This window comes from Erithacus rubecula (genome assembly GCF_903797595.1).
Source record: "Erithacus rubecula genome assembly, chromosome: 27".
Lineage (NCBI taxonomy): Eukaryota > Metazoa > Chordata > Aves > Passeriformes > Muscicapidae > Erithacus > Erithacus rubecula.
This window is the reverse complement of record NC_136679.1, coordinates 3,911,132-3,935,695: the sequence shown is the minus strand read 5'-3', so window position 1 is coordinate 3,935,695 and position 24,564 is coordinate 3,911,132. Positions and strand designations below refer to the sequence as shown.

At 63.3% G+C, this 24,564-nt stretch overlaps 2 protein-coding genes across 4 annotated transcripts; one reads left to right on the top strand and one right to left on the bottom strand.

The window, feature by feature from the left end:
- Nucleotides 1-918: 918 nt before the first annotated feature.
- On the bottom strand, nt 919-7,798 carry ACBD4 (acyl-CoA binding domain containing 4). The gene is given in 10 exon segments (XM_079327789.1): nt 919-1,355; nt 1,625-1,669; nt 2,030-2,169; nt 3,274-3,415; nt 3,992-4,098; nt 4,976-5,089; nt 7,052-7,172; nt 7,243-7,327; nt 7,409-7,538; nt 7,541-7,798. Coding segments are annotated over 10 exon segments (1,128 nt in total). The 5' UTR covers nt 7,674-7,798; the 3' UTR covers nt 919-1,244.
- Nucleotides 7,799-13,464: 5,666 nt separating this feature from the next.
- On the top strand, nt 13,465-24,425 carry PLCD3 (phospholipase C delta 3). Of its 3 annotated transcripts, XM_079327784.1 has the most exons (16): nt 13,506-13,929; nt 16,244-16,405; nt 17,454-17,682; nt 17,736-17,898; nt 18,329-18,554; nt 19,253-19,454; nt 19,555-19,699; nt 19,825-19,977; nt 20,052-20,207; nt 20,338-20,373; nt 20,890-21,049; nt 21,830-21,946; nt 22,025-22,173; nt 22,840-22,975; nt 24,057-24,206; nt 24,296-24,425. In XM_079327784.1, exons 1-16 carry the CDS (start codon nt 13,827-13,829, stop codon nt 24,382-24,384), a joined length of 2,376 nt encoding a protein of 791 aa, XP_079183910.1. In that variant the 5' UTR covers nt 13,506-13,826; the 3' UTR covers nt 24,385-24,425. The 3 variants fall into 3 exon arrangements, with proteins under 3 accessions (XP_079183909.1, XP_079183908.1, XP_079183910.1); XM_079327783.1 differs by having other exon boundaries at nt 13,465-13,929; nt 17,561-17,898; nt 20,055-20,207; XM_079327782.1 differs by having other exon boundaries at nt 13,495-13,929; nt 17,561-17,898.
- Nucleotides 24,426-24,564: the final 139 nt, after the last annotated feature.

The window sequence follows — 24,564 nt, the reverse complement described above, 5'->3', positions numbered from 1 at the left end:
CCGGGGGGGTTTTACACTGCCGAGCCGGGCCGGGCCGGGCCAGGAGTGGCCGGGAGGAGCTCCGGGATCGCGCCGGCCCGGGGGAAAGGGGGGCGGGCGGAAGGATCCCGGCGCCGTGCGAATGCGGAGGTGCTGCAGTTGGCGGAGGGAGATGTAAACAAACCGAAGCGGAAAGAAGTCCTTTCTTAAAGGCGCCGCGTGCCTTTTTTCAGGGGCGGTGCGGAGCTGCGCTCCCGAAGCCCGGGGGGTGCGGGGGGAGGAGGAAGGGGGATGGGAATGGGGAGGCCCCGGCCCTTGTGTGGTCCCAGTACTGGTCCCATTCCTGGTCCTGCCCCCCACCCGCGGTGGTGATGTCCCCCTCGGGCCCCACTTTCGGGGACGGGGGGGCCCCGCGGCATTGGGGGGGCTGGAGGGGTTCGGGGGGCCCCGCTGAGGGACACACGACACGGAGACACACATGGGGACACGTAGCTGGGGGAGCCATGGACGGGCTGGGGGGCGGCTCTGGGGGTGATGAGGGGCTCCGTGTCTGAGGGGGGAACAGGACAGGGGGGCCCCCGTGGGCCCCACGCCCAGAGCCTCAGGGGCGGGCGGGGCACAGCCCGCTGAACGGGGGGGTCTGTGCCACCAGCGGGGGAACCTGCCCGGCCCAGCCCCCACACCGGGACAGGGCCGCCGGCGACCCCGGGGTGGCACCAGCGAGGGGCCGGGGGTCCCCCCGCGGGGTCCGGAGAGGGCCCGGTGGCACAGGGGAGGGTGGGCACGGAGCCAGGCGGGGGGACAGAGTGCCCGCACGGGGGCCATGGCAGCCACGGCAGGTGACCAGGCGGGGACAGGGGGTGACGGGTGGGGACAGTGGCCAGGCCGGAGCGCTTCGCTGCGGCCCCCTCCCCCCGCAGGGCACAGGCAGCGGGGCTCAACCGAAAAGGCAACTTTAATTGAGGCAGGTTCGGTGCTGTCCCAGCGCCCCGGGGGCCGGGGCCGGGCCCGTGGCTGGTCCCGGTCCGTCTGTGTGTGGCGTTGGCGGGGTGGCTGCCCGGGCTGCGTGCGGGGCGATGCCAGCCCCGCTCCCGGTGCCGGTGCCGGTGCCGCCCTGAGTGTCGGTGCCGGTGCCCGGGGGTGCCCCCGGCCCGCACAGCCCCGTGGCTGCTGAGGCGATGCCCGCGTGGCTCCGTGGCGCTTCCCCGGCTCGTGCGAAGCGGGATGGGGAAGGAGGGGTGGCGGTGGCAGCGGGGACGGCGTGGTCACCTCTTCCTGCCCTGCCAGTGGCGCAGCAGCCACTGGGTGACGAAGGGCCAGGTGGCCAGGAAGAGCAGCGTTCGCGGGGACACGGTCAGGTGCCACGGAGACATCGCCTGGCCAGGGGACAGAGGTGTCACCGGTGTCACCGAACATCCCCTCAGCCCTCTGCTGAAAGGAGCCACTGCCACTGCTCGGTGGTCCCGGTCACTCCCCTCCTCCTCTGGAGATCGTGCCTCACACCGCCATGTCCCCGCGGATGTCACCTGCTCCCCAGCCCTGACCTCTGACCGCCCCCAGCTGTGTCCCCGGGCCCCGGTGGGCTGTTGGGCGGGCAGGGGGACAGCAGGGCAGCCCCACAGCACCTCCTCCACCCCCAACTCACCTGTGGAGCAAGTGCCGGGCCCTGGTCTGTCCCAGCCGCATCCTTCTGCAAGACAGGAGAGGATTTGGGGTGCAGGTGGGGCTGGCATCCCCCTTCCAGCCCCTGTGCCCTTGTGAGAGGGAGGGAATGGCCTGGGGATGGTGAGAGATCCAGATAGTGCAGCTGGGCCAGAACCCCAGGGGCAGCAGGAATGAGGGGGGCAGAGGGAACGAGGAGAGCAGGGATGAGGGGGGCGGTGAGATGAGGGGGGCAGTGGGAATGAGGGAGGCAGTGGCAGGAGGGGCAGCAGCTCCTGCCCGCACTGCGGGCGGGGTCCGGGCGGCAGCAGCACCGTGGGGAGCCCCCACCTGTCCATCCCTGTGGCAGGGCCCGAGCTGGGCGCTGCTGTCCCCGCCCCGGCCGTACCTGGGCAGCGCCGAGCGTCTCCAGCCGGCTGAGCCGCTCCCGCACCCGCCGCAGCTCCTCCTGCAGCGCCCGCACCGTGCCGGCCACCTGCGCCTCCAGCTCGGCCGCCAGCGCCGGGGCCCCCCCTGCCAGCCGGACACCTGCGGGACGGGCACGGCACACACGGGCCGGCAGGCTGAGCGCCGCTGCAGGAGCCTGGGCTGGCACTGCCCATCCCGTGTCACCCACCGCCAGCAGTGACTCCCACAGGGCACCACAGCTGCTCCCTGCCCAGCCCAGCAGCCCCTGCTGCACCCAGCTTGTCCCCAGCGCCACCGTGTCCCTCGGGTGCCGTGGTGGTGGCAGTGGGTGGCCAGCCCACCAATGGGGTGGGTGCTGTGCTGTGTGTGGGTCACCTTGTGACACCTGGTGAAGGTGCCACCACTGGGCAGGACACCCAGGGCCTGGGCAACTCCTCCCTGCCCTACCCCGGGCCCAGCAAAGGCCCCAGCCAGCCCAGAAACACCTGGGCAATGCAGGCTGTGAGAGGGACACAGGCAGGGACTCACTGCCAGCCCTTGGGGACAGCCCAGCCCGGCCTGATTGGCCTCAGGACAAGTTCACTGCCAAGGTCAGGCAGCCTGGAAGGAACAGGAACAGGGGAAAGGGTGAGACACGTGGGCTGTGCCCAGGTGAGGCAATGGCATCAGTCCCATGGATGAGGGTGGCAATGCCACCTCAGGGCAGCCCAGTACGTCTGGGGACAGCACAGAGGGTGGCAGGAGGCTCCTCCTGCAGTGGCACAGCTGGAGGCCTGGTGGTCCCCAGCAGCAGTGGTGGGTGGCATTGCTGTCCCCAAGGCCCAGCTTCACCCCCTGCCCTCCTGGGCAGAGCTCAGCCCTGGCACCACCCACATCCAAAGGCACCGCTGATGGGCTTGGACCAGGAGCAGCAGCTGGGCACAGGGAGCCAGAGACCAGCAGCATTCCCTGCTTGGCTGCTGGAGGGCCAGCAGAGCATTCTCCAAATTTAGGCAAATTTGTACCACTGCAAGAAATGGGCAAAGGAAGGGCTGTGTCCTGCAGGAGTAAGGCCACTGAACTGCCTGGGGACCAAGGGGTGCAGAGGCAGGACACCAATAACTTCCTTCAGCTACTAATGATGTGGGGTGCTGGAGCCAAACTCCCCCGGGGGTGGCAGCCCCCAGCCCAGCCCAGGAGGTGGGGCAGAAGCAGAAAGGGCACAGGGACGGGCTGTGCACCCACCTCTCTCGGAGCCCAGGGCTGTGAGGTCGGTGCTGCTGCTCCCCTTGGCTCTTCTGCCTTCGCCCTGCCCAGCACTGGGGGGCACTGGGGGCTCAGCGCCAGCCTGGGCCCCATTTGGGGTGAGCCCCTGTCCCTGCCCAGCCTGTGAGATGGGAGAGAAGGGCACTGAGACTCCTGCTCCCCTCCCCAGGGCAGGGAGGGGGTGCCAGGGCAGCAGTGCAGTCCTTCTCTGCCTTGTGGTGGCATTTTGGGGGGTGGAGGGTGCATGGGACTGACTGAAGTTGAATCCCAGGGGTAACAGCAGCCAGCACCTGGCTTGGGAGGTGACACCTGAGGGGAGTGAGGTGCCCAGACTTGAGATGGAAAAAGAGGGGGAGCTTCCTCCCTCATTCCACCAGATCTGCCAGGCCTCACCATGGCACCTCAAGTGCCAAATGTGGCAAGTGGCAGCAGGCTGAAGTGGCAGGGGAGCAATCCAGGTGGTGACACCCATGCAGAACTGCTGGTCCTGCCCAGCCCCAACAGCCCCCAGTGCCCCATCAGAGCTGCATCACAGCAATGGGGGGACTGGGGAGGCTCCCCAGTATCCCCCCTGTGACAGGGACCAGCTGCAGGAGTGACACAAAGCAGAGATGTGCAGGAGGGTGTCCCTGCAGGTTTGTGAGGCTCCAGGCTGGTGGTGCAGGGATGGCAAAGCCTCCAGCATTTCCTCTGTTACCTTCTCAGGCTCCATCTGCTCCAGGGTGTCACAGAATGTGTCTCCCTCAGTGTCACTCGTCACCTGGCTCCCCTCAGGCACCTGGGGGGCAGGAGCCAGCCCAGCTCCTGGAAGGGAAGCACAGGGCTGAGCCCTGGGCAGGGCAGGGGTGCCCAGCTGTGTCTGGAGGGTGAAGCAAGGGATGTGCCCAGGGCGAGGCAGGAGAGGGAAACTGAGGCACTGTGGGGGCAGAAGCAGCTCTGTTAACATGGCCCAGATCATGGCCATGAATCCAAGGACCCTTCAGCTGCCCATGGTGTCCCATTGGCACAATCCCCACAGCCCTGGGGAGCAGTGGCACAGGCAGGGAAACTGCCCAGCTCCCTGGGCACTGCCAGCCCCAGCACTGGAGGCTGGCTTGGCTGGGACACTGGCACTCACTCTGTGACCATATTTGCTCCTGGGGGAAGTCTAGAGCCACAGTGGGAGGAGGAACCTTCTGCAGCACCCTGCCCACCCCAGGGCACAGCCAGGGGCCCCTCGAGGGAGGCACAGGGTGGGACCTGCAACAGGGGCTGTGAGAGAAAAGCCAGAGCTGAGGCATCCCCAGGGAGGGTCAGGGCTTGGCACTGTGAATCCCAATGCCAAGGAAGCAGCAAATGTGGCTTGGGCTGAGAGAGAACATCCTCTCATTTATCACAGACCTTCCAGGGTGATATTTTCCCAGTCCATGGGGCAACAGCCTCCCCTTGTCCCTGCAGTTCAGCAGAGTCAGGCCCCTTTGCACAGGCAGGAGTGAGGCACAGCCAGCCCCACGTGTCCAGGGTCACCCCAGTGAGAGCTGGAGCCACAAACAGCCCAGTGTGACATGAGCAGGGCCTGGAGCACCAGCAGGGCTGGGCAGAGGTGCCTGGAGCCAACAGTTCTGTGGGTGGAAGGAGCCCCAGCCCCAGTGGCTGTTCCACAGGGTCTCTGCCAGGTGCTGGCCACACCAGGGACACCAACCTGGCCCGTGCTGCCCGTCCTGCTGCTCCCCAGGCACGCTGTCTCTGGGGCTCTCCAGAGCTGGGCTGCTGGCTGGCACATCCTGGCTGGGGCCATCTGGCCTCCCCTGGCTCTCTGCACGGAGGGGAGAGGCAGAGCAGGGTCATTCTGTGGGGTCAGAGCTGTGCTGCCCTTGCAGTGCTGGCTCCCTGTGCCTGGGCTGCCCTGCCAGCACAGCTGGGGGACACACGGATGCCAGGGACCAGCCAGGGACCAGCCAGGGACCAGCAGCCTCTGGAGGTGCCAGCAGCTGGCAAGGAAGGAGAGGAGCCAGCTTTGTTTGCTGACTGCCCTGGAATTCATGTGAACTCATGTGGGTTTACCCTGTGCAGGCCACCTTGCTCACCCAGGGGTGGTTGGGGTGTCCCTGTCCCCGAGCCCCTATGGCAGCAGGGGGATCAGCACTGGTGAGTGACAGTGACAGTCCTGTCCCCTGGCAGTGCCCAGGGCCCACGGCACAGCCATGGTAACAAACAGCCCAAAGCAAGAAGAGCCTTGTGTGTGGGCAGCAGCACCCTGAGCAGCTCTGACCCCAGCCTCCCCAGCACCCCAGCACCCCATGGAGCCCACAGGGTTAATCCCAGCCAGATTTCCAGGGACTTTGCTCCCTGCTCCTGAGCAGGCAGGTGTGTGGCAATGCTGCCCTGCTGCTCCTTGCCTGCACCTCTCTGCTGTGCCCAGCCTGCCTTCAGCATCCCAGGACACCCCTGGGGGGACAAGGCTGCACCCCACACAGGGGCAGTGCCAGGGCTGCCCTGTCTGGGATCCTCCCCATTCCCAAATCCTGGTCAGGGTGTGCTGTGACCCACAGAGTGGTGGCTGCAGCAGCACCTCACACAACACCAGCACAGACCAGCCAGGCTCTGGTGAAAGTGCAAACCTGTAGGGACACAGACACTTGATTATGTGTTGTCTTTGTAAATAAACAAAACCAAAGCTGCCCAGACTCCCAGCTCTGTGCCCAAAAGCCACCAGAGGCACCTGCCACGCTCCACACTCTGAAATCCACTTTCTGCTCTGGTTAAGAGCAACCAAAGCAGCAATTGCAATGTCTGAATGCAGGTTTGGGAACCTTTAACACAAATGACTCAACACCTTCAGCAGCTCAGTGCTTTGCACCTCAGTCAGCTCCAGCCACCTTGGGCTCCTTTATCCTACAGGTGCCACCAGGTTTAGATTTATGTGACAGTGTCACCTGTAAGTGACACTCCCAAGAGGATTATGACCAGTTTAGACACAACTTTTAAACTTCAGAGAAAAACTAAGTCTGCCTTTTAAAAGTTTTCAGCATCAAAATGGAGAACAAAGCACCTGGGTACCACAGGAAGGAGCAGCTGCCCTGGGGCCAAGCCTTACAGACACCAGGATTTGGCGTCCCTGCAGGAAGCAGGGGGTGACAGGCACAGGACAGATGCTTCAGGATGAGTCTGCTGGCCAGGGCTCTCCCAAACCACACAGGTCACACACACACCCGCTGTGAACCAGCCCCGGAGGCTCCTGCGCTGCTGAGCCGATCGCTGGTGGTGCCTCTGTGACCCCCAGGCAGACACACCCAGGACAGCCCAGCCCCCTCCCGGCACCAGGCGGCAGCCAGAGGCAGGGGAAGGGCTGGGAAGGATTCCCCTTAGCACAAACCGGTCCAAATAATCCCATTTCTCAAGCCCTGTTTCTCCACATCCCCTCCAGGCGGGAGCTGGCCGGCCTGTGCAGATGTTTACAGCAGCCGAGCCGGAGCCAAGGGGAAGCACAGCCCCGCCGGGAGCTGATCCCTGCCCCCCTGCACACACGGACTGCGGCCAAGGGCACACGGGGCCAAATCTCAAACACTCGCCACAAAGTTTTGCGGAGAGAAAGCCCAGAACGTGTCACACAAAGGGACACCTGTGCCACACAGAGGGACAGCGGGCTGCCCCAAGCGCCCTGGGCAGCCCGGCAGGGTCGGTGGGATGCGGAGTGTCCATCCCGTGCCCTGGGGCGCAGCGGAGCCGGGGCGGGATGCGAGGGCAGGATGCGCCGGGCACGGCGGACACAACTCACCCCCTCTCCGCCTGAAGAAGGACTCGGGGGGCCGCGGCATGTCGTGGATCACCTCGTAGAGCGGCTCGAAGTAGCGGAACATCTCCTCGGTGCTCTCGTCCATGGGCACGGTGTCGATGACCTGCGGAGGGCCGCGGCTGGACACGGGCACGGCGCGGCGCCCGGCCCGGCCCCGCCGCCCGCCCCGTTACCTTCTGGGCCACCTTCTTCATCTCCGCCACGTACGCGGCCATCGCCTCCTCCTTGGACATCCTGCCCAGGCTGTGCCAGGCGTCCCTGCGGGGCCGGCGGGTGAGCGGGGCCGGGGAACCGGAGCCGAGCCCGAACGAGCGGAACGGGACCCCCGCTCTCACTTACCACTTGTAGCGGCCGATGGGGTCCCAGAAGCCGGGCCGCGGGCCCTGGCAGCACCCCGCCGTCGCCTGCTTGTAGTAGCTGTAGAAGCGCAGCATCTCCTCGTAGGAGGGTCGGTACGCACCTGCGGGACACGGTCAGCGGAGCCGCCGGCGCCGCGGCTGCCCGGCCCCGCTCCCGGCCCCGGCCCGTACTCACCGCTCCGCGGCAGCCCCTGGATCACCTGCACGGCGGCGCGGAACTGCGCCCCGCAGCTCGGCTCCTCCATGGCGGGACCGGCCCCGCACCGGCCCCGCACCAACCCCGGCCCCGAAACCGGCGCGGGACCCTCTCCGTGCGGGGACAGCGCGGGGCCAATCAGCGCTCAGCTTCCATCGGATCCTCCGCGCCGTGCCCAATCAGGGTGCGGCTTCCATCGGGCCCCTCCGCTCCGCGCCCAATCAGCGCACGGCTCGAGGAACGCGCCCCTCCCTCCCCTGCGCTCCCCGAGCTGAGCGCGGCGCGCGCGCCCCCTGCCGGTCTGACCGTGCCGAGCGGGCGAGAGGGGCGGGGAGCGCCGCCTGGCGGGAACGGGGGGGACTGCAGCGCTGGGAACAGCGATAGGGACAGCGACAGAGGGACAGGGACAGCGACAGGGACAGCGACAGGGACAGGGACAGGGACAGCGACAGAGGGACAGGGACAGCGACAGCGACAGCGACAGCGACGGCGACAGAGACAGAGACAGCGACAGGGACAGGGACAGGGACAGGGACAGGGACAGGGACAGGGACAGCGACAGGGACAGCGACAGGGACAGCGACAGGGACAGCGACAGAGGGACAGGGACAGCGACAGGGACAGCGACAGGGACAGGGACAGCGACAGGGACAGGGACAGGGACAGGGACAGGGACAGAGGGACAGGGACAGGGACAGGGACAGCGACAGAGGGACAGGGACAGCGACAGGGACAGGGACAGGGACAGGGACAGGGACAGCGACAGGGACAGCGACAGAGGGACAGGGACAGGGACAGCGACAGGGACAGGGACAGCGACAGGGACAGGGTCAGAGGGACAGGGACAGCGACAGGGACAGTGACAGGGACAGGGACAGGGTCAGAGGGACAGGGACAGCGACAGGGACAGTGACAGGGACAGGGACAGCGACAGAGGGACAGGGACAGGGACAGGGACAGGGACAGGGACAGCGACAGCGACAGGGACAGGGTCAGGGATAGGGACAGCGACAGAGGGACAGGGACAGCGACAGGGACAGGGACAGCGACAGGGACAGGGACAGGGTCAGAGGGATAGGGACAGGGACAGCGACAGGGACAGGGACAGGGACAGGGACAGCGACAGGGACAGGGACAGGGATAGGGACAGCGACAGGGACAGGGACAGGGTCAGAGGGATAGGGACAGGGACAGCGACAGGGACAGGGACAGGGACAGGGACAGGGATAGGGACAGCGACAGGGACAGGGACAGGGTCAGAGGGATAGGGACAGGGACAGCGACAGGGACAGGGACAGGGACAGGGACAGGGACAGCGACAGGGACAGGGACAGGGTCAGAGGGATAGGGACAGGGACAGCGACAGGGACAGGGACAGCGACAGAGGGACAGGGACAGCGACAGGGACAGGGACAGGGATAGGGACAGCGACAGGGACAGGGACAGCGACAGAGGGATAGGGACAGGGACAGGGACAGGGACAGCGACAGGGACAGGTACAGGGACAGGGACAGGGATAGGGACAGGGACAGGGACAGCGACAGGGACAGGGACAGGGACAGGAACAGGGACAGAGGGACAGGGGCAGGGAAAGCGACAGGGACAGGGCCAGCGGGACAGGGCCAGGGACAGAGGGACAGGGACAAAGGGACAGGGAAAGAGGGATAGGGACAAAGGGACAGGGACAGCTGGATAGAGACAGTGGGACAATGGGACAGGGACAGGTGAACAGGGACAGGGAGTGTGGGAGAGGCACAGCGGGACAGGGACAGGGTGAGGGGGACAGGGACAGGGACACAGATAGGGACAGAGGGACAAGGACAGGGACAATGGGACAGGGATAATGGGGCAGGGACAGTTGGACCAGGACAGGGACAGCAGGACAGGACAGAGGGACAGTGGGACAGTGCACAGGGATAGTGAGCCAGGACAATGAGAGTGCACAGGGACAGTGGGACAATGTGAGACAGACAGGGACAGTGCACAGGGCAGTGAAACAGGACATGGGGACAGAGAAACTGTACACTGGGATAGGAGCACCCAGACAGCCCATCAGGACAGTGAGACACTGTCTAACAACACCCCCAGGATGTGCTGATGCTCCAGCAGCCAGCCCTGCCCCAGAGCCTGGCTGTGGAGCACTGGGACACAGCCCAGGACAGTGCTTTGGGACAGTTCTCTGATGCACCAGGGCAGTGTAAGAGGACAGAGCTCTGTGACACTGCCCCAGGCACAGGGACTGTGTTTAGAGTGGCAGCTCACCTGGGCTGTGCAGCAGGACAAGGCAGGAAAGAAGTGCCAGAGCACAGGGATGCTCTGGGACACTGGCACAGCGTGCCCCTGGATCCCTGGAAGTGTCTAAGGTCAGGTGGAAATTGGGGTTTCGAGCAGCCTGGGACAGTGGAAGGTGTCCCTGTCCATGGCAGGGGTGGCACTGGATGGGCTTTAGGGCTCTTTCCAACCCAAACCGTTCTGGGATTGTGTGATAATCATCCAGGATTCTGGGGTCACACATGGAGATACTGGGGCCATGCACTGTGACACCAGGACAATGAACCAGGCATGGGGACAATGCAATGGAGCCACATACCAAAGGTCCCAGGGGAATGGACCAGGAGACTGGGACACTGCACTGGGAGAGTTGGATACTGCACTGGGACACTGCCCTGGGGATCTGGAATATGGCACTGGGACAGTGTCACTGGGGATCTGGAATATGGCACTGGGACACTGCCCTGGGGATCTGGAATATGGCACTGGGACAGTGTCACTGGGGATCTGGAATATGGCACTGGGACAGTGCCCTGGGAATCTGGAATAAGGCACTGGGACAGTGTCACTGGGGATCTGGAATATGGCACTGGGACACTGCACTGGGCATCTGGAATATGGCACTGGGACAGTGTCACTGGGGGTCTGGAATATGGCACTGGGACAGTACCCTGGGGATCTGGAATGTTGGCACTGGGACAGTGTCACTGGGGATCTGGAATGTGGCACTGGGACAGTGCCCTGGGAATCTGGAATATGGCACTGGGACAGTACCCTGGGGATCTGGAATATGGCACTGGGACACTGCACAGGGGATCTGGAATATGGCACTGGGACAGTGTCACTGGGGATCTGGAATATGGCACTGGGACACTGCCCTGGGAATCTGGAATATGGCACTGGGACAGTGTCACTGGGGGTCTGGAATATGGCACTGGGACACTGCACTGGGGATCTGGAATATGGCACTGGGACAGTACCCTGGGGATCTGGAATGTTGGCACTGGGACAGTGCCCTGGGAATCTGGAATATGGCACTGGGACAGTGTCACTGGGGGTCTGGAATATGGCACTGGGACAGTGTCACTGGGGATCTGGAATGTGGCACTGGGACACTGCACTGGAGATCTGGAATATGGCACTGGGATAGTGTCACTGGGAATCTGGAATATGGCACTGGGACAGTGTCATGGCACTGGGGCAGGAGCAGGGTCCCATTGCACAGGGGACAGCTGGGTCAGGCAGAGCAGTTGTTAATTATTATCCAACTTCATCCACTGTTTTTTATTCACTGTATACTTTTATCCACTGTTAATTATTATCTAACATAATTAATTATGATAGTAAGGAAGGGGCAGAATTTGGGGTCTCCGAGCCCCCCAAGGTGAAGCTCCCTCCCCCTCTGCTCCAGGGGCTTTCCTTGAAGGCAGGGAGCTGTGGGGACGTGGGGACATGTGTGACCTGGCAGAACAAGGTGCCCTGGGGAGGTGGGAAGTTCTGGGGTGCTGTGGAGACCACCTGGATACAACCCTGGTGGAAGCAGAGCAGCTTTCACCATCCCTGTGCTGGCTTCATCCCTGCCTCACACTCTGGTTTTCCAAAAATCCCACCTCCAAATCCAAAATCCAAATCCCAACCCTTCTAAATCTCATCCACACTGCCTGGGGAAACACTTCTTTTGCCAATTAAAGATAAATAAAATAAAAAATTAAAGAAAAAGAAGAAACAAAAATATTAAATAAAAGTAGCAAAGCCTTTAAAACCTGCGGCCATTTCCAAGCTCTGACTCAGGATTCCTGCTCGGAACAGCGACAGGCAGAGCCAGCCCCGGATCCCGGGCGCTGATTCACGGCACACGTGCTGTGCTATAAGCGGCCGGGAATGCGAGCTGCAGCTTTCCATGGGATCCTTTCCAACCCGCTGGCGGGCGGGAGAAAATAGCAACGCCGCGGGAGGGGAGGAACCGCACAGGGATTTGTTGGTGCTGCGGATTTTGCAGCCAGAGGTGTTTATCCTGGTCATCCCACAGCGCCGAGGCATCTGTTACTGAATTCCTGGGAATGCAGTTTCGACGGGAGGAAGACAACTTGGAGCAGAGCCTTGATATGGGAGTTGCAAGTGCATTTTTTGGGTGGCTCTGGTGTCACTCCTTCCCCAAAGTATTCAGGAAGAGCTTTGTCCTCCCAAATCCAGCCCAGGGACTGCACAGTTGTGTTCCCAGCTGTCCAGATGTTTCAGGAGTTGCCCAGGTCTTGAACTACAGCACTAAAATATTGTCCCAGGCTGCTCAGATGCTGTCCAGATGTCTCCCTGCATGCACAGACGTTTCTCTGAAATAACCAGAGATTGTTCCAGGAGTGCCCATTTGTTGCTCTGGGTGCCCAGATGTTGCTCAGGACACACAGCTATCACCCAAGATGCCCAGATGTTGCCATGGATGCCCCAGTGTTCTCTCAGTATATTCCAATATCCTTCAAGGTACCCAGATGCTGCCCTAGGTGTCCAGATGTCACCCCAGGACACTCAGGTATCACTCAAGGTGCCCAGATGTTGCCCAGATGTTGCTCCAGTCTGCCCTGCTCTCACCCAGCTGTTCCACCCAGGGCTGGCAGCACCCCTGCAGACCTGCCACTGGGGAAAGTCACCTCCTCTTCCTGTGCTGCAGCTCCTGGTGCCCCCAGCCCAGCCAGGCCTGGCATGGCCTCCCTGTTCCCCTGCACACTCTGGATTTTTGGAAGAAGCCTGCAGTCACCCATCCCTTCCTGTCCCACCCACCCTCAGCAGTGGCTGTGGGAAAACGGCAACCAGGGGCAGAGCAAGAGGGAATGGCCTCAAGGTGAGCCAGGGGAGGCTCAGGTTGGACATCAGGAGGAATTTCCCCATGGAAAGGGTGCTCAGGCCTTGGAAGAATCTGCCCAGGGAGGTTTGGAGTGCCCATCCCTGGAGGTGCCCAAGAACAGCTGGAGCTGGCACTCAGGCTCTGGGCTGGTGACAAGGTGGGGGTCGGGCACAGCCTGGACTCGATGATCCTGGGGGTCTTTCCCACCCTAAACGATTGTGAGGTCTGTGTGTACATGGCTGCACACACACACACACACACACACGGGGGGGGGTCTGGGACTGACAATTCCCAGCTCATGCTGCTGCCCCTTCCTGGCTGTCCCACCAGTGGGGACGGTCACCTGGAGGTCCCAGCACCCGCCTGGTGCCACCCAGCCCATGAGCTGGGGACAGGGCTGGCACAGCAGAACTGGTTCCCCGGGTGTGGTGACAAAAGGGGTGCCCTGGGTCCCCACTGGCCGTGTCCCCCGGGCAGAGTGGGTTCTCTGGTGTGACCAGTGTGTCCCTTGGGCTGCAGGCGGACCCGGGGGGGCCGTGGGGGCTCGGGTCTGTCCCGGGACAGGACGGGCCGTCCCTTGGCACAGAGCGGGACTCGCTGCACAGAACAAACAGCTGGGTGCACTCGGGACCCCGGCCCGTTCCCGGTGCTGAAGCAGCCCCGGTGCAGAACGAGCCCGGTGCGATCCCATCCCGTGCAGCCCCGCTCGGTCCCACCCCGGGCGGGCACAAATGGTTAAACTGCTCCGGGCTGCGGTGGCTCCTCCCGCTCCCTCCCCGCGGCCGCCCCGGTCAGGGCCCCGCCGCCCAGCCCCGCTCCGGCCCCAGCCCCGAGCTCCGCCACCGCCCAGCCCGGTTCCACCGGCCGGGGACACCGGGAGCAGCACAACTGCCCGGGGCACCCGGGGCACCGGGAGCAGCACAACTGCCCGGGGCACCGGGGACACCGGAGCACCGGGAGCAGCACAACTGCCCGGGGCACCGGGGACACCGGAGCACCGGGAGCAGCACAACTGCCCGGGGCACCAAGAGCACCGGAGTCCCGGGGGCACCGGGAGCACCGGCGGCACCGCGGTACCGGGGGTCCCGCGTCATGATCTGCGGCAGGAAGGCGCGTCCCGCCGCCGAGCAGCTCCGCGCACCGTCTGACGGTGCCGGTGGCTCCCGCCGGCCCGGCAGAGCCCTGAAGAAAATGGGTGAGTTCGGGGGGAACCGGGCAGAAACTCCATCAGGGCTGTCAGAGGGGTCCGGGAGGGATCTCCGTGGCTGGGAGAGTCCCCGAAATGGGTGGGGAACCGAATAGGTGCCCATGGCAGAGTGGAGACCCCATGGCAGAAATGGATCCCCAGGGACAGAAGAGTCCCCGTGGTAGGGAGGGTCCCCGAGGTCTATGGGTTCCCCCACACAGGGAAGGGTCCCCCGGGATGGGAGGGGTCCCCAAGGCCACCCCAAAATAGCTGTGCATTGTCCCGGAGGTGTTGGGACAGCGGGGTTAGGGTTTGGCCACACCACAGGTGACAGGAGCCCCCTTGCTCAGGGTGTTTATTGTCCCCAGGGCTCAGGTCCCACTTCCTGGGACGCTCCCCAGCACCCTGACTCAGTTTCCCCACCCAGGGGTGCTGCCCATGGGCACACACTAGTCCAGGCAGGGGCAGGGGGTGCCTGGCAAGGTCAAGTTGTGTCCCAGGGAGTGGCCGGGCTGGTCTGGAGTGGGAGCAGTGGGAAGGGCCAGGTCTGTGCCATGTGCCTGGAGCTGCTGCAGCTCCGTGTGTCCATGTCCGTGTGTCTGTGTGTCCTTGCATCCATCTGTCCCTGTACCTCTATATCCACACACCCATGTGTCCACCTGTCCCTGCATCCCGGCTCTGTCTGTCCGTGCATCCCCTTGGCTATGTCTTGGAGCACCCAGCCCTGTGTGTCTGTCTGTCTGTGCATCCTCCTGCCCACGTGTCTGTGTGTCCTGGCAGCAGTGCATCCCTGCACCTGTGCCCATGCACAGGTCTCCATGCATCTGTGCATCAGTGCATCCCTGCGTCCACGTGCACCTGTGACTCCACATGACTGGGAATCCATCCATGCATCCCTGTGTGCCTGTATCCATGCATCCTGCACCTGTGCATGCATCCACCTGAACATCTGTGTGTTTGTCTGCCTTTGCACCAGTGGATCTGTGTATCCACACATCCCTGCATCTCTGTATCCATGCCTGCAGGTGTCCCTGTGCATCCATGTGCACAATGCATCCACACACCTGTGCCCATGGATCTGACATTCCATGTGCCCATGGACCTGTACCCATGTGTCCATAGATCCCTGCATCCCTATGCTCATGCAGCCATGAGTCCATACCTGTTCTCCATCCTGCACTTTGGGCAGGATGTGACCATGCAGGAGGTGCTGGTGGCTGTATCTCCAAGGCCATGGCTGGCTCAGGGTGTCCCTGGGAGCCCCAAAACAACCCTTACCCAGCCCAGGAATGGAATCTCCATCCAGAGCAGGACATGGCCTCTGGGGACATTAGGAATGGCTGCCAAAACAAAAAAGGGAGGAAATAACCATTCTGTGAATAGATGGAAAAGTCCTGGCTGAGGCGTGGGCCCACAATTCCCCCGAGTCCAGCCCGTCATTGTTCCCAGCCTGAGCTCTGCTGCTGGCACTGTCCTGGCACTCTGCATGCAGGATCCAGGCAGCTTTGCTGGGATTTAGCAGCTGGGCTGTGTCACTGCTGTGTCCTGTCCCCTCTGAACAGCCACAATGTGCTCCAAAGAGGCCCAAGGGCAGTGGCTCGCCCTGTCTGTCCTCTCCTGCTTGTCCTGTCCCCTTGCAACCCATTCCCATCTGTCCCATCATATCCCATCCTGCCCTGTCCTATGGTGTCCCATCCCATCCCCATCCCATCCCATCCCATCCCATCCCATCCCATCCCATCCCATCCCATCCCATCCCATCCCATCCCAACCTCTTTGTTCCACCCTATCCCATCTACTCTGTCCCATTCCATCTGCCCCATCTTGTCCCTGCCTGCCCTGTCCCATCCTGTCCTGTCATGTTTGTCCTGCTCACTCTTGTTCCATCCAATCCATTCTGCCCCAACCCTTTGTGTCCATTCCTGTTTGTCCCATCTTGTCCCGTCTTGTCTCATCTGCATTGTCACATTGTGTCATTCATGTCCCACCCCATCAGCCTCTCCTGTCCACTCTGTCCTGTCCCATCTCTCCACCCTGTCCCTTGCCATGCTGCTGTTCTGTCCCATTGTGTTTGGCCCATCCCATCCCATCCCATCCCATCCCATCCCATCCCATCCCATCCCATCCCATCCCATCCCATCCCATCCCATCCCATCCCATCCCATCCCAATGGTCTGTCCTGTCCCATTTGTCCCATGCCATCCCATTGGATGCAGATGTGCACACAGATGTGCACCAACCCCCCGCTCCCAGCCCATCCCCCAGCTCACCCTTAGAGCCCCGGCGCCCCCAGACCCGCGGTAGCCCAGGGCTGTCCCCGCAGGGCTGACGGAGGATGAGGATGTGCAGAGGATGCTGCAGGGGTCGCTGCTGTGGAAGGTGAAGGCCAAGGGGGGCGGCGGGGAGCGGCTGTTCCGCCTGCAGGAGGACGGTGTCACCGTCTGCTTCGAGGGACGCTTCGGGCGCGCCCGCTCCCCCCGGAGCTGTGAGTGCCGGGCTGTCCCTGGGGGCTCGGGGACAGAGACACATCCTGTACTGCCACGAGGGGCAGGGGGGGCCAGAACCCGGCAGAGCCCCAACTCCACCCCTAGACCCCCACCAGGGACCCATACCCATACTCAGACCCCCACCTGGGACCCAGACCCCAATCCAGGACCTAGACCTCACCCAGGACCCAGATCCATTCCCAGCATGCAGAGCTCCACCTGGAGCCCCACCTTGGACCACCCAGTTCCCAGATCCCCCACCCAAGACTTGGATCCCCACTCAGAACCCAGACCCCACCTGAGTTCCAGACACCAACACAGGATCCAGACCCCAATCCAGGACTCAAATCCCACAGTGAGAATCAGACCCATTCCTGAGATATGGAACTCCACAATCCAGACTCACCCAGACCTCCATCTGTGACCCAGATCCCTTCCTGGATCCCCACCTGTGACCTGGACCCTTGATCCCCACCCAGGACCCAGACGACCCCATCACCCAGACCCCAATCCATGACCCAGACTCCCATCCAGCACCCAGACCCCAAGCCTGGGATCCAGACCCTCACCCGAGATACGAATCCAATCCCGAATACGGACCCCCAGCCTGGACTCCAACCCTCTTCACGCAGTGGCTCCCAGAGCCTCCAACACTTCCCAGTGCCTCCCAGTACACCCCACGAGTGCTGGAAGAGCCCCCACCCTGCCCCACCCCCGTGGGTCACACAAGGTCCTGTCTCCATCCCAGGCAGACTCTGTCCCCCTCCCTGGCGTCACCCGTCTCTTCCCACCCTCTCATCTGGGATGGGTGCCTGGAGCTGGCACCGCTCTCAGGCGGCTCCATCCCCTGCCTGTCCCCGTCGCCACCGCCGCAGGGACAGGGACAGCGGCACGGCTGTGTCTCGCCGGGGATTAGCGGGCTGAGCCGGAGCCCAGCCGTGTCCCGGGGTGTCCCGCAGCAGCCGGGGCGCCCTGCAGGGTGCTGGCGGGTGGGTGACCCGCCGAGGGACGCGCCCATCGCCCCCCCCTCCCCTTTTGTCGCCGCAGTCTCGGTGGCGCACATCGAGGCCGTGCGCCAGGGTCGCCAGTCGGAGGGGCTGCGCAAGCACGGAGCCGCCTTCCCCGAGCGCCACTGCTTCACCCTCGCCTTCAAGGGCCGCCGCAAGAACCTCGACCTGGCCGCCCGCGGCGAGGAGGACGCTCGCCACTGGGTGCAGGGGCTCGCCAAGCTGATGGGGAGGCTGCAGGCCATGAGCCAGATGGAAAAGCTCGACCAGTATCCTCTGGGGGGGTTCTGGGGGTTTGGGGACAGGGTGGGGATGGCTGCAGGTGGCGCCGGGTGGTTTCCTTACCTCGGTGCGGCTGGATCCATGGGGTCCTGCAGCGAGCAGACAGGAACAGGGACAACAAGATGTCCTTCCGGGAGGTGAAGAGCATGCTGAGGATGCTCAACATCGACATGGATGATGTCTACGCCTCCAAGCTCTTCAAGGTACCCGCCCTGCCTTGCTGGCTCCTTCTCTGCCTTCCTCCAAACTCCTCACACCAAAGCCACCCACTGCCACCAGCTGTTGGGTGCCACCAGGAGCACATGGGGGAGAGGGGTGAGGTGGGGTGAGCCATCCCAGCCACTGTTCTGTGTGTCCCCGAGGTGAGACATTTCTCCCCTGTGAAGAGCTGTCCCTCTGGGTATCTCCCAAGGTCCCTTTCCACCTAGGGAAACTGAGGCACAGAGCTCTGCTCCATCCCAGAGGGGAGGGCCAGAGGGCTCTGGATGGGAGAACAGAGGGGACAGATCTGAGCCCCCCAAATTCATCCCACGCACACTGCTAGCTCCAGGGGCCAGCAGAGCACGGCAGGGGGTGGCCGCAGCCGTGCACACAGGGAGGGGACAGTCCCTGAGGCTGGGCTGGTCCCATCAGGAGTGTGACCACTCGGGCAACGAGCGGCTGGAGGGGCGGGAGCTGGAGGAGTTCTGCCGGCGGCTGCTGCGGCGGCCGGAGCTGGAGGAGCTGTTCGGGCGCTACTCGGGCGAGGACCGGGTGCTGTCGGCCGAGGAGCTGCAGGATTTCCTGCGGGATCAGGGCGAGGACTGCAGCCTGCGCCACGCCCGCGCCATCATCCGCACCTATGAGCTCAACGAGACCGGTAGGGCTGAGGGGTGGCTGACGGGGTGGGCGCTGCACGGGCAGGGACGGGGCTCTGACTGGTGCCATCACCCCCCAAACGGGTATGGGGTCCTCCAAGGTTTCTGTTGTTGTCCTGGTGTCCATTCCCAGTGTCATCCATCCACTCATGGCCTGGCTGGTATCTGGAGGATGTGACGCTGTGGGGACAGGGGATGTGAAGGTGGGGATGGACAGGTGGACTTCCACATCTCATGGGTGATGTGATGTCAGCTCTGGTGAATGTGACACTGCTGAGGGACTTCTGTCTTCCTCAGGTCCCACCATGGCAGGTGCAGGGTGAGCACTGGGAGGACAGGGATGACATTGTGGTGTTTATGAAGGAGCTCCCTGTCACAATGGTACCCTTAGGGTAGATGTGGCACTAGGAGGATGAAGGACATCAGATGAGAGATGGAACACAAAGGGGACCTCCTCTGAGTGCCACAGTGCCAAGTCTGGGGTGGCATGGCACTTGGAGCACAGAGGGCATCAGGGTGGAGGCAGAGAACTTCTATGCCTTGTGGGTGTCACCATGCCACATCCAGAGTGAATGTGGCACCAGCGGGATGAGTGACATCAGGATGGAGGTGGGAACTCGGGGGAAGTTACAGGTCCCCTGGGTGCCACTGTGCCAGCAGCATGCCAGCCCTCTGTGACACCTGCCACCATGTCCCACAGCCAAGCAGCAGGACCTGATGATGCTGGATGGCTTCATGATGTACCTGCTGTCAGCTGCCGGTGACATCTTCAACCAGGAGCACACCAAGGTGCACCAGGACATGAACCAGCCCCTGAGCCACTACTTCATCTCCTCCTCCCACAACACGTACCTGACCCGCAACCAGATCGGCGGCAGCAGCAGCACCGAAGCCTATGTCAGGTGTGTGTCCCCGCCCCCGGAGCTGCCGTGGCTCGGGGGGGACAGGGACACATCAGGGACACACCCGGGACACGTGTGGTGCCCGTGTGGTTGGTGGCAGGGCGCTGAGGGCAGGGTGCCGCTGTGTGGAGCTGGACTGCTGGGAGGGCTCGGACGGGGAACCTGTCGTGTACCACGGCCACACGCTCACCTCCAAAATCCTCTTCCGTGACGTCATCGAGAGCATCCGCGACTCCGCCTTCGAGGTGAGGGGGGCCGGCAGCCCTGGGGGGTGCTGAGTGCTGGGTGTGGGGTGCTGTGTGCCGTGTGCCCAGCGCTGGGTGCCCGTGCCAGGTGCCAGGTGCTGAGCTCTGCCCATCCCCATGCCCAGAAATCCCCCTACCCCGTCATCCTGTCCCTGGAGAACCACTGTGGGCTGGAGCAGCAGGCCACCATGGCCCGGCACATGAAGGCCATCCTGGGGGACAGGCTGCTGACACAGCCCCTGCAGGGGCAGGACCCTCATCATCTCCCCTCACCAGAGGTAAGGCCACCTGTGTGCCCCTGAAGTGTCCCTGTGTCCCCTACGAGCCCTGAGCTTGGACCTGCCTCCTGTAGCAGCTGAAAGAAAAGATCCTGGTGAAGGGCAAGAAGCTGCCAGAGCTGTGGCAGGAGCCCCGGGGTGTCACCTCCCTCCTGGACCCCGAGGAGGAGGAAGAGGAAGAGGAGGAAGATGAAGAGGAGGAGAAGGTGCAGGAGAGAAGCCCCCGGAGGGTAAGAGGCTTGCCCAGGGATGTGGTTCTGGGGGACCCCAGCATCCTGGTGGCGCTGATGGGTCAGAGCATCCTGGTGGTGCCAGGGGACCATGGCATGCTGGCACTGTCCCTGCTCTCTCCCCTTGCAGTCGCTGCAGTCTCTCCAGGAGATCAAACCTCTGCAGGTGGGTCATGGGCTGGAGCTGGGAGGGCTGACAGGGAGGGTGCTGTGGGGGCAGTGAGTGGCTGTCACTGCCTGGAAGAGGGGACTGAGCTTGGGGACCCCTCAGCTGTGCCTCCCTCTTCCTCTTGGGCTGGGTGGCCTGTTTCTGGGGTTTGGTGCTTTAATTTCTCTGTCACCCCAAGTTCTCCATCACATCCAGGGTGACCTGTTGGGATCTGTGTCACTCTGGGATCTCTGTCACCTCAAGTGTTCCATCATCTTGGGCTGTCCATTCCCTTGGGCTCTCCATGACTTCAGGTTCTCAGCCTGTTTGGGTTCCCCATCAGCCCCTGCTCCATTGCCTCAGGTTCTGCACCACCTTGGGGTCTCCACTGCACCAGGGTCCCCAGTGCTCTGAGGATCTCCATGGCTTGGGGCTCTCAGCACTCAGCACTAGCAGGGGAGGGGGGCTGTAGACCCTTGGGCTGGCAGTGGCCATTGGGGCCAGGCTGTCCCTGACAGCAGGGTGGCTCCACAGGCCAAGGACGCGGCTCAGGTGTCCCCAGAGCTGTCAGCCCTGGTGCTGTACTGCCAGGCTGTGCCCTTCCCTGGGCTGGCCCACGCCCTGCGCCACCCCCAGCCCTGCCACATGTCTTCCTTCAGCGAGAGGAAGGCACGGAAACTCATCAGGGAGGCAGGTGAGGGCCAGCAGATGGGACAGGGATGGGGACAGGGTGGGTCTCACTGGGATGCAGGATGGGCTGGGAACGTTGGGCTCTGTCTCTAGGGTGGCTCCATGGGTGGTGGTCAGGGTCACACTGGCCTCACCCAGGCTGCCCTGGATGGGTGAGACTGGGGTCTGCTGGCAGGGCCTGGGCCAGAGGCCAGGGCTGGGGTCACACAACCAGGATCAAGGTCTGGGATCAGGGTTTAGGATGTGGCATCTGGGTTCAGGACCTGAGGCTGGCAATAAGGTCTGGGACAGAGTCCAGGGACTGAGGTGTGGGGTCAAGGGCAGGGGCTGGGAGTCACTGTCAGAATCTGAGGTCAGGGCTTGAGATTAAGATCTGGTCTGGGGTCCAGGATCAGTGTCTGGGGCCAGGGTCAATGTTTGGGGTCAAGGATTAGGATCTGGGTCAGGGTATACACTTGGGGGTTTTGGTTTGGGATCTGAGGTTCAGGGATCAGGGTCAAGAGCTGGGGTCAGGATTTGGGTTCCATGGTCGAGGTCCAGGGTCGGGGGTTTAAAGTCAAAGAGTCAAAGTGTGGGGTCAAGATCAGGATCCAGGGTCAGAGGTTTGGAGTCAGGGGTCCAAGGTCAAGGTCCAGAGTTGGGGTCTGAACCCCAGGCTCTGCTGTCAGGGCCTGGCTCACATTTCAGGCCCAGCTGGGTGGGCTCTGCCCGTGTCCCTGGGTCCCTCACCCGCTGTGGGGACCCTGGAGGCTGCAGTGTCCCCCCTGAGCCGTGTCCCCCCCAGGCCCGGCGCTGGTCCGGTACAACACGCACCAGCTCAGCCGCGTGTACCCGCTGGGGCTCAAGATGAACTCGGCCAACTACAACCCCCAGGAGATGTGGAACGCTGGCTGCCAGCTGGGTGAGACCCCCAGGCCCCCCTGACCCGGCAGCCGCCCCTGGGGCTGTCCCCACCCTGACCCGTCCTGTGTCCCCGCAGTGGCGCTCAACTTCCAGACGCCGGGGCTGGCCATGGATCTGAACGGGGGGCGCTTCCTGCCCAACGGCCGCTGCGGGTACGTGCTGAAGCCGCCGTGCCTGCGCTGCCCCCCCGGGGACGCCCCCCGGCGCCTGGCGCTGCACCTCAGGGTGAGCACACCCGCCAGCCCGGGCCCTGCTGCTCACACCCCACACGCTGCCTGGCCAGGTGCCACCTGCCTCTTTTCCCGGGTGACACCAATCCTGCTCCCAGCCAGGTGCCACCTTTATCCCCTCAGGGTGATGCCAACCCCGTGTCCAGCCTGGTGTCACTCACACTCCTTCTCCTGGGTGCCACCAACCTCTCTTTTGCTGGGGACACTGACCCGTCCGTTGTATTTGTTTGGGTACCACCATGTCTATTCTTGGGTGCCCACAAATCTCGCCATGCCCCTTCTCTGAGATGGCATCACCCACCTCCCTTCTCCCCACCTCATCCCCAGTCCCAGCCAAGTGCCACACACATCCCTTCTCCTGGGGACCCAGCCATATGCCATATATTACTTCTCCTGGGTGGTACCAACCACCTCCCCGCTCTTCACCCCATCCCCACTCCTGGCTGGGTGCCATCTGCTTCCTTCTGGGGACACCAATCCTGTCCCCAAACCCAGCTGGTGTCAGCCACTGGGTGGCATCAGCCACCTCCCTCCTTTTCACTGTGTCCCCAGTCCCAGCCAAGTGCCACCCATGTCCCTTCTCCTGGGGCAGCAGTCCTTTCCCCACCTCCACGTTCCCCTGGTGGTCCCTGTGCCCTGGTCCCAGCTCCCTGTGCCACAGGTGATCACAGCACAGCAGCTGCCCAAGCTGAACAGGGACAAGGGCAGCTCCATCGTGGATCCCTTCGTGCGCGTGGAGATCCACGGGGTCCCGGCCGACTGTGCCAAGCAACAAACCCACCACAAGCTCAACAACGGTGAGTGCTGGCACCTGGGCACCCCCAGGGACATCCCTGCAGCCTTGGGGATGCTCCAGGGCACCCCAACCCCCAGGGACAATTACCTAGTACCTCACAGCCCTATTACCCCCTGAATCCCCAAAATGCCCAAGGACAGCCTGTTCTCCAGGGCCCCTTGGAGCACCCTGATCCCTGCAGACACCCCAGGAACCTGATCTCCAGGACACCCTGACCCCAGGGTCCCTCAGGACACCCCAGGGCACCTTGATGTCAGGGGCACCCTGATCCCTGTGAGGGACAGTGCCTTGGGTACTCACACCCCAGCACTCACTGCCAGTTGAACCAGTGCCCAGGACATCCCAGTCCCCTCTGTGCACCACGATGTTCCCTCCCCAGCACAGCCAGAACCCCACTAGTGGCAAGGTCCATCATGTCCCAGTTCTTCCCAGTGCTGCTTCCTTATGGCCTCCAGAACACTCAGCTCAAGCCCAGTGTGATGCCCATTCTCCCCAGTATCCACAGCCCCAGTATGACCCCCTATTTCCCCAGTATACCCCACCACTGCCCCAGTGTTATCCCCATTCCCCCAGTATGGTCCAGCCCAGCTCCAATATAAACTCAATTTCTCCAGTATATCCTATCAGAGTCCCAATATGATTCCATTTCCCCAGTATACTCCACCAGTCACTGTACACCCCTATTCTCCCAGTATAGCCCAGTCCAGTACCAGTATGGCCCCCTTTCCCCCAGTATATCCCACCACAGCCCCGGTATGACCCCCAGTCCCCAGTATACTCCACCACAGCCCCAGTATGACCCCTATTCCCCAGTATGACCCCTTTTCCCCAGTATGACCCCTATTCCCCAGTATGACCCCTTTTCCCCAGTATGACCCCTATTCCCCAGTATGACCCCTTTTCCCCAGCACACCCCATTGTGGCCCCAGCATCACCCCCACTCCCCCAGCCTGCCCCAGTCCCCGTTCCCCAGGGCAGGACGGCAGCTCAGCCGGGGCAGGGCGGTGCAGGGGGGTCCCCGCTGGTCCCCGCTGGTCCCTGGGTGGCCCCGGTGGCCACACCCACCCCTGCCGCTGCCGCAGGTTTCAACCCGCGCTGGGAGGAGACGCTGCGGTTCCAGGTGCGGGTGCCCGAGCTGGCGCTGGTGCGATTCGTGGTGGAGGATTACGACAGCACCTCCTGCAACGACTTCGTGGGGCAGTTCACGCTGCCCCTGCCCAGCGTGCGCCAAGGTGGGTGCGGGTGTCACCCCGCTGCCCCGCGGGCATGGGGACACCCATGGGGACACCCCCGGCACCCGCTGAGCCCCGTCTGTCCCCAGGCTACCGCCACATCCACCTGCTCTCCAAGGACGGGGCCGCCCTGGCCCCCGCCACGCTCTTCGTGCACGTTCGGTGCAAGAGCCTGTGAGGCTCCTCGGGAGGGACAGGCGTCCTTGTGTCCCCGACGTGTCCTTGTGTCCCCGAGGCGCCCGTGGGAGGGACAGCGTGTCTCTGTGTGGGGGACAACAGGCGCCTCCGTGGGCGGACACCCTGTGTGGGGACAGTCTGAGGACACTGTTCTCCTCTTTGTGGTGACAGCAGGGCTGGG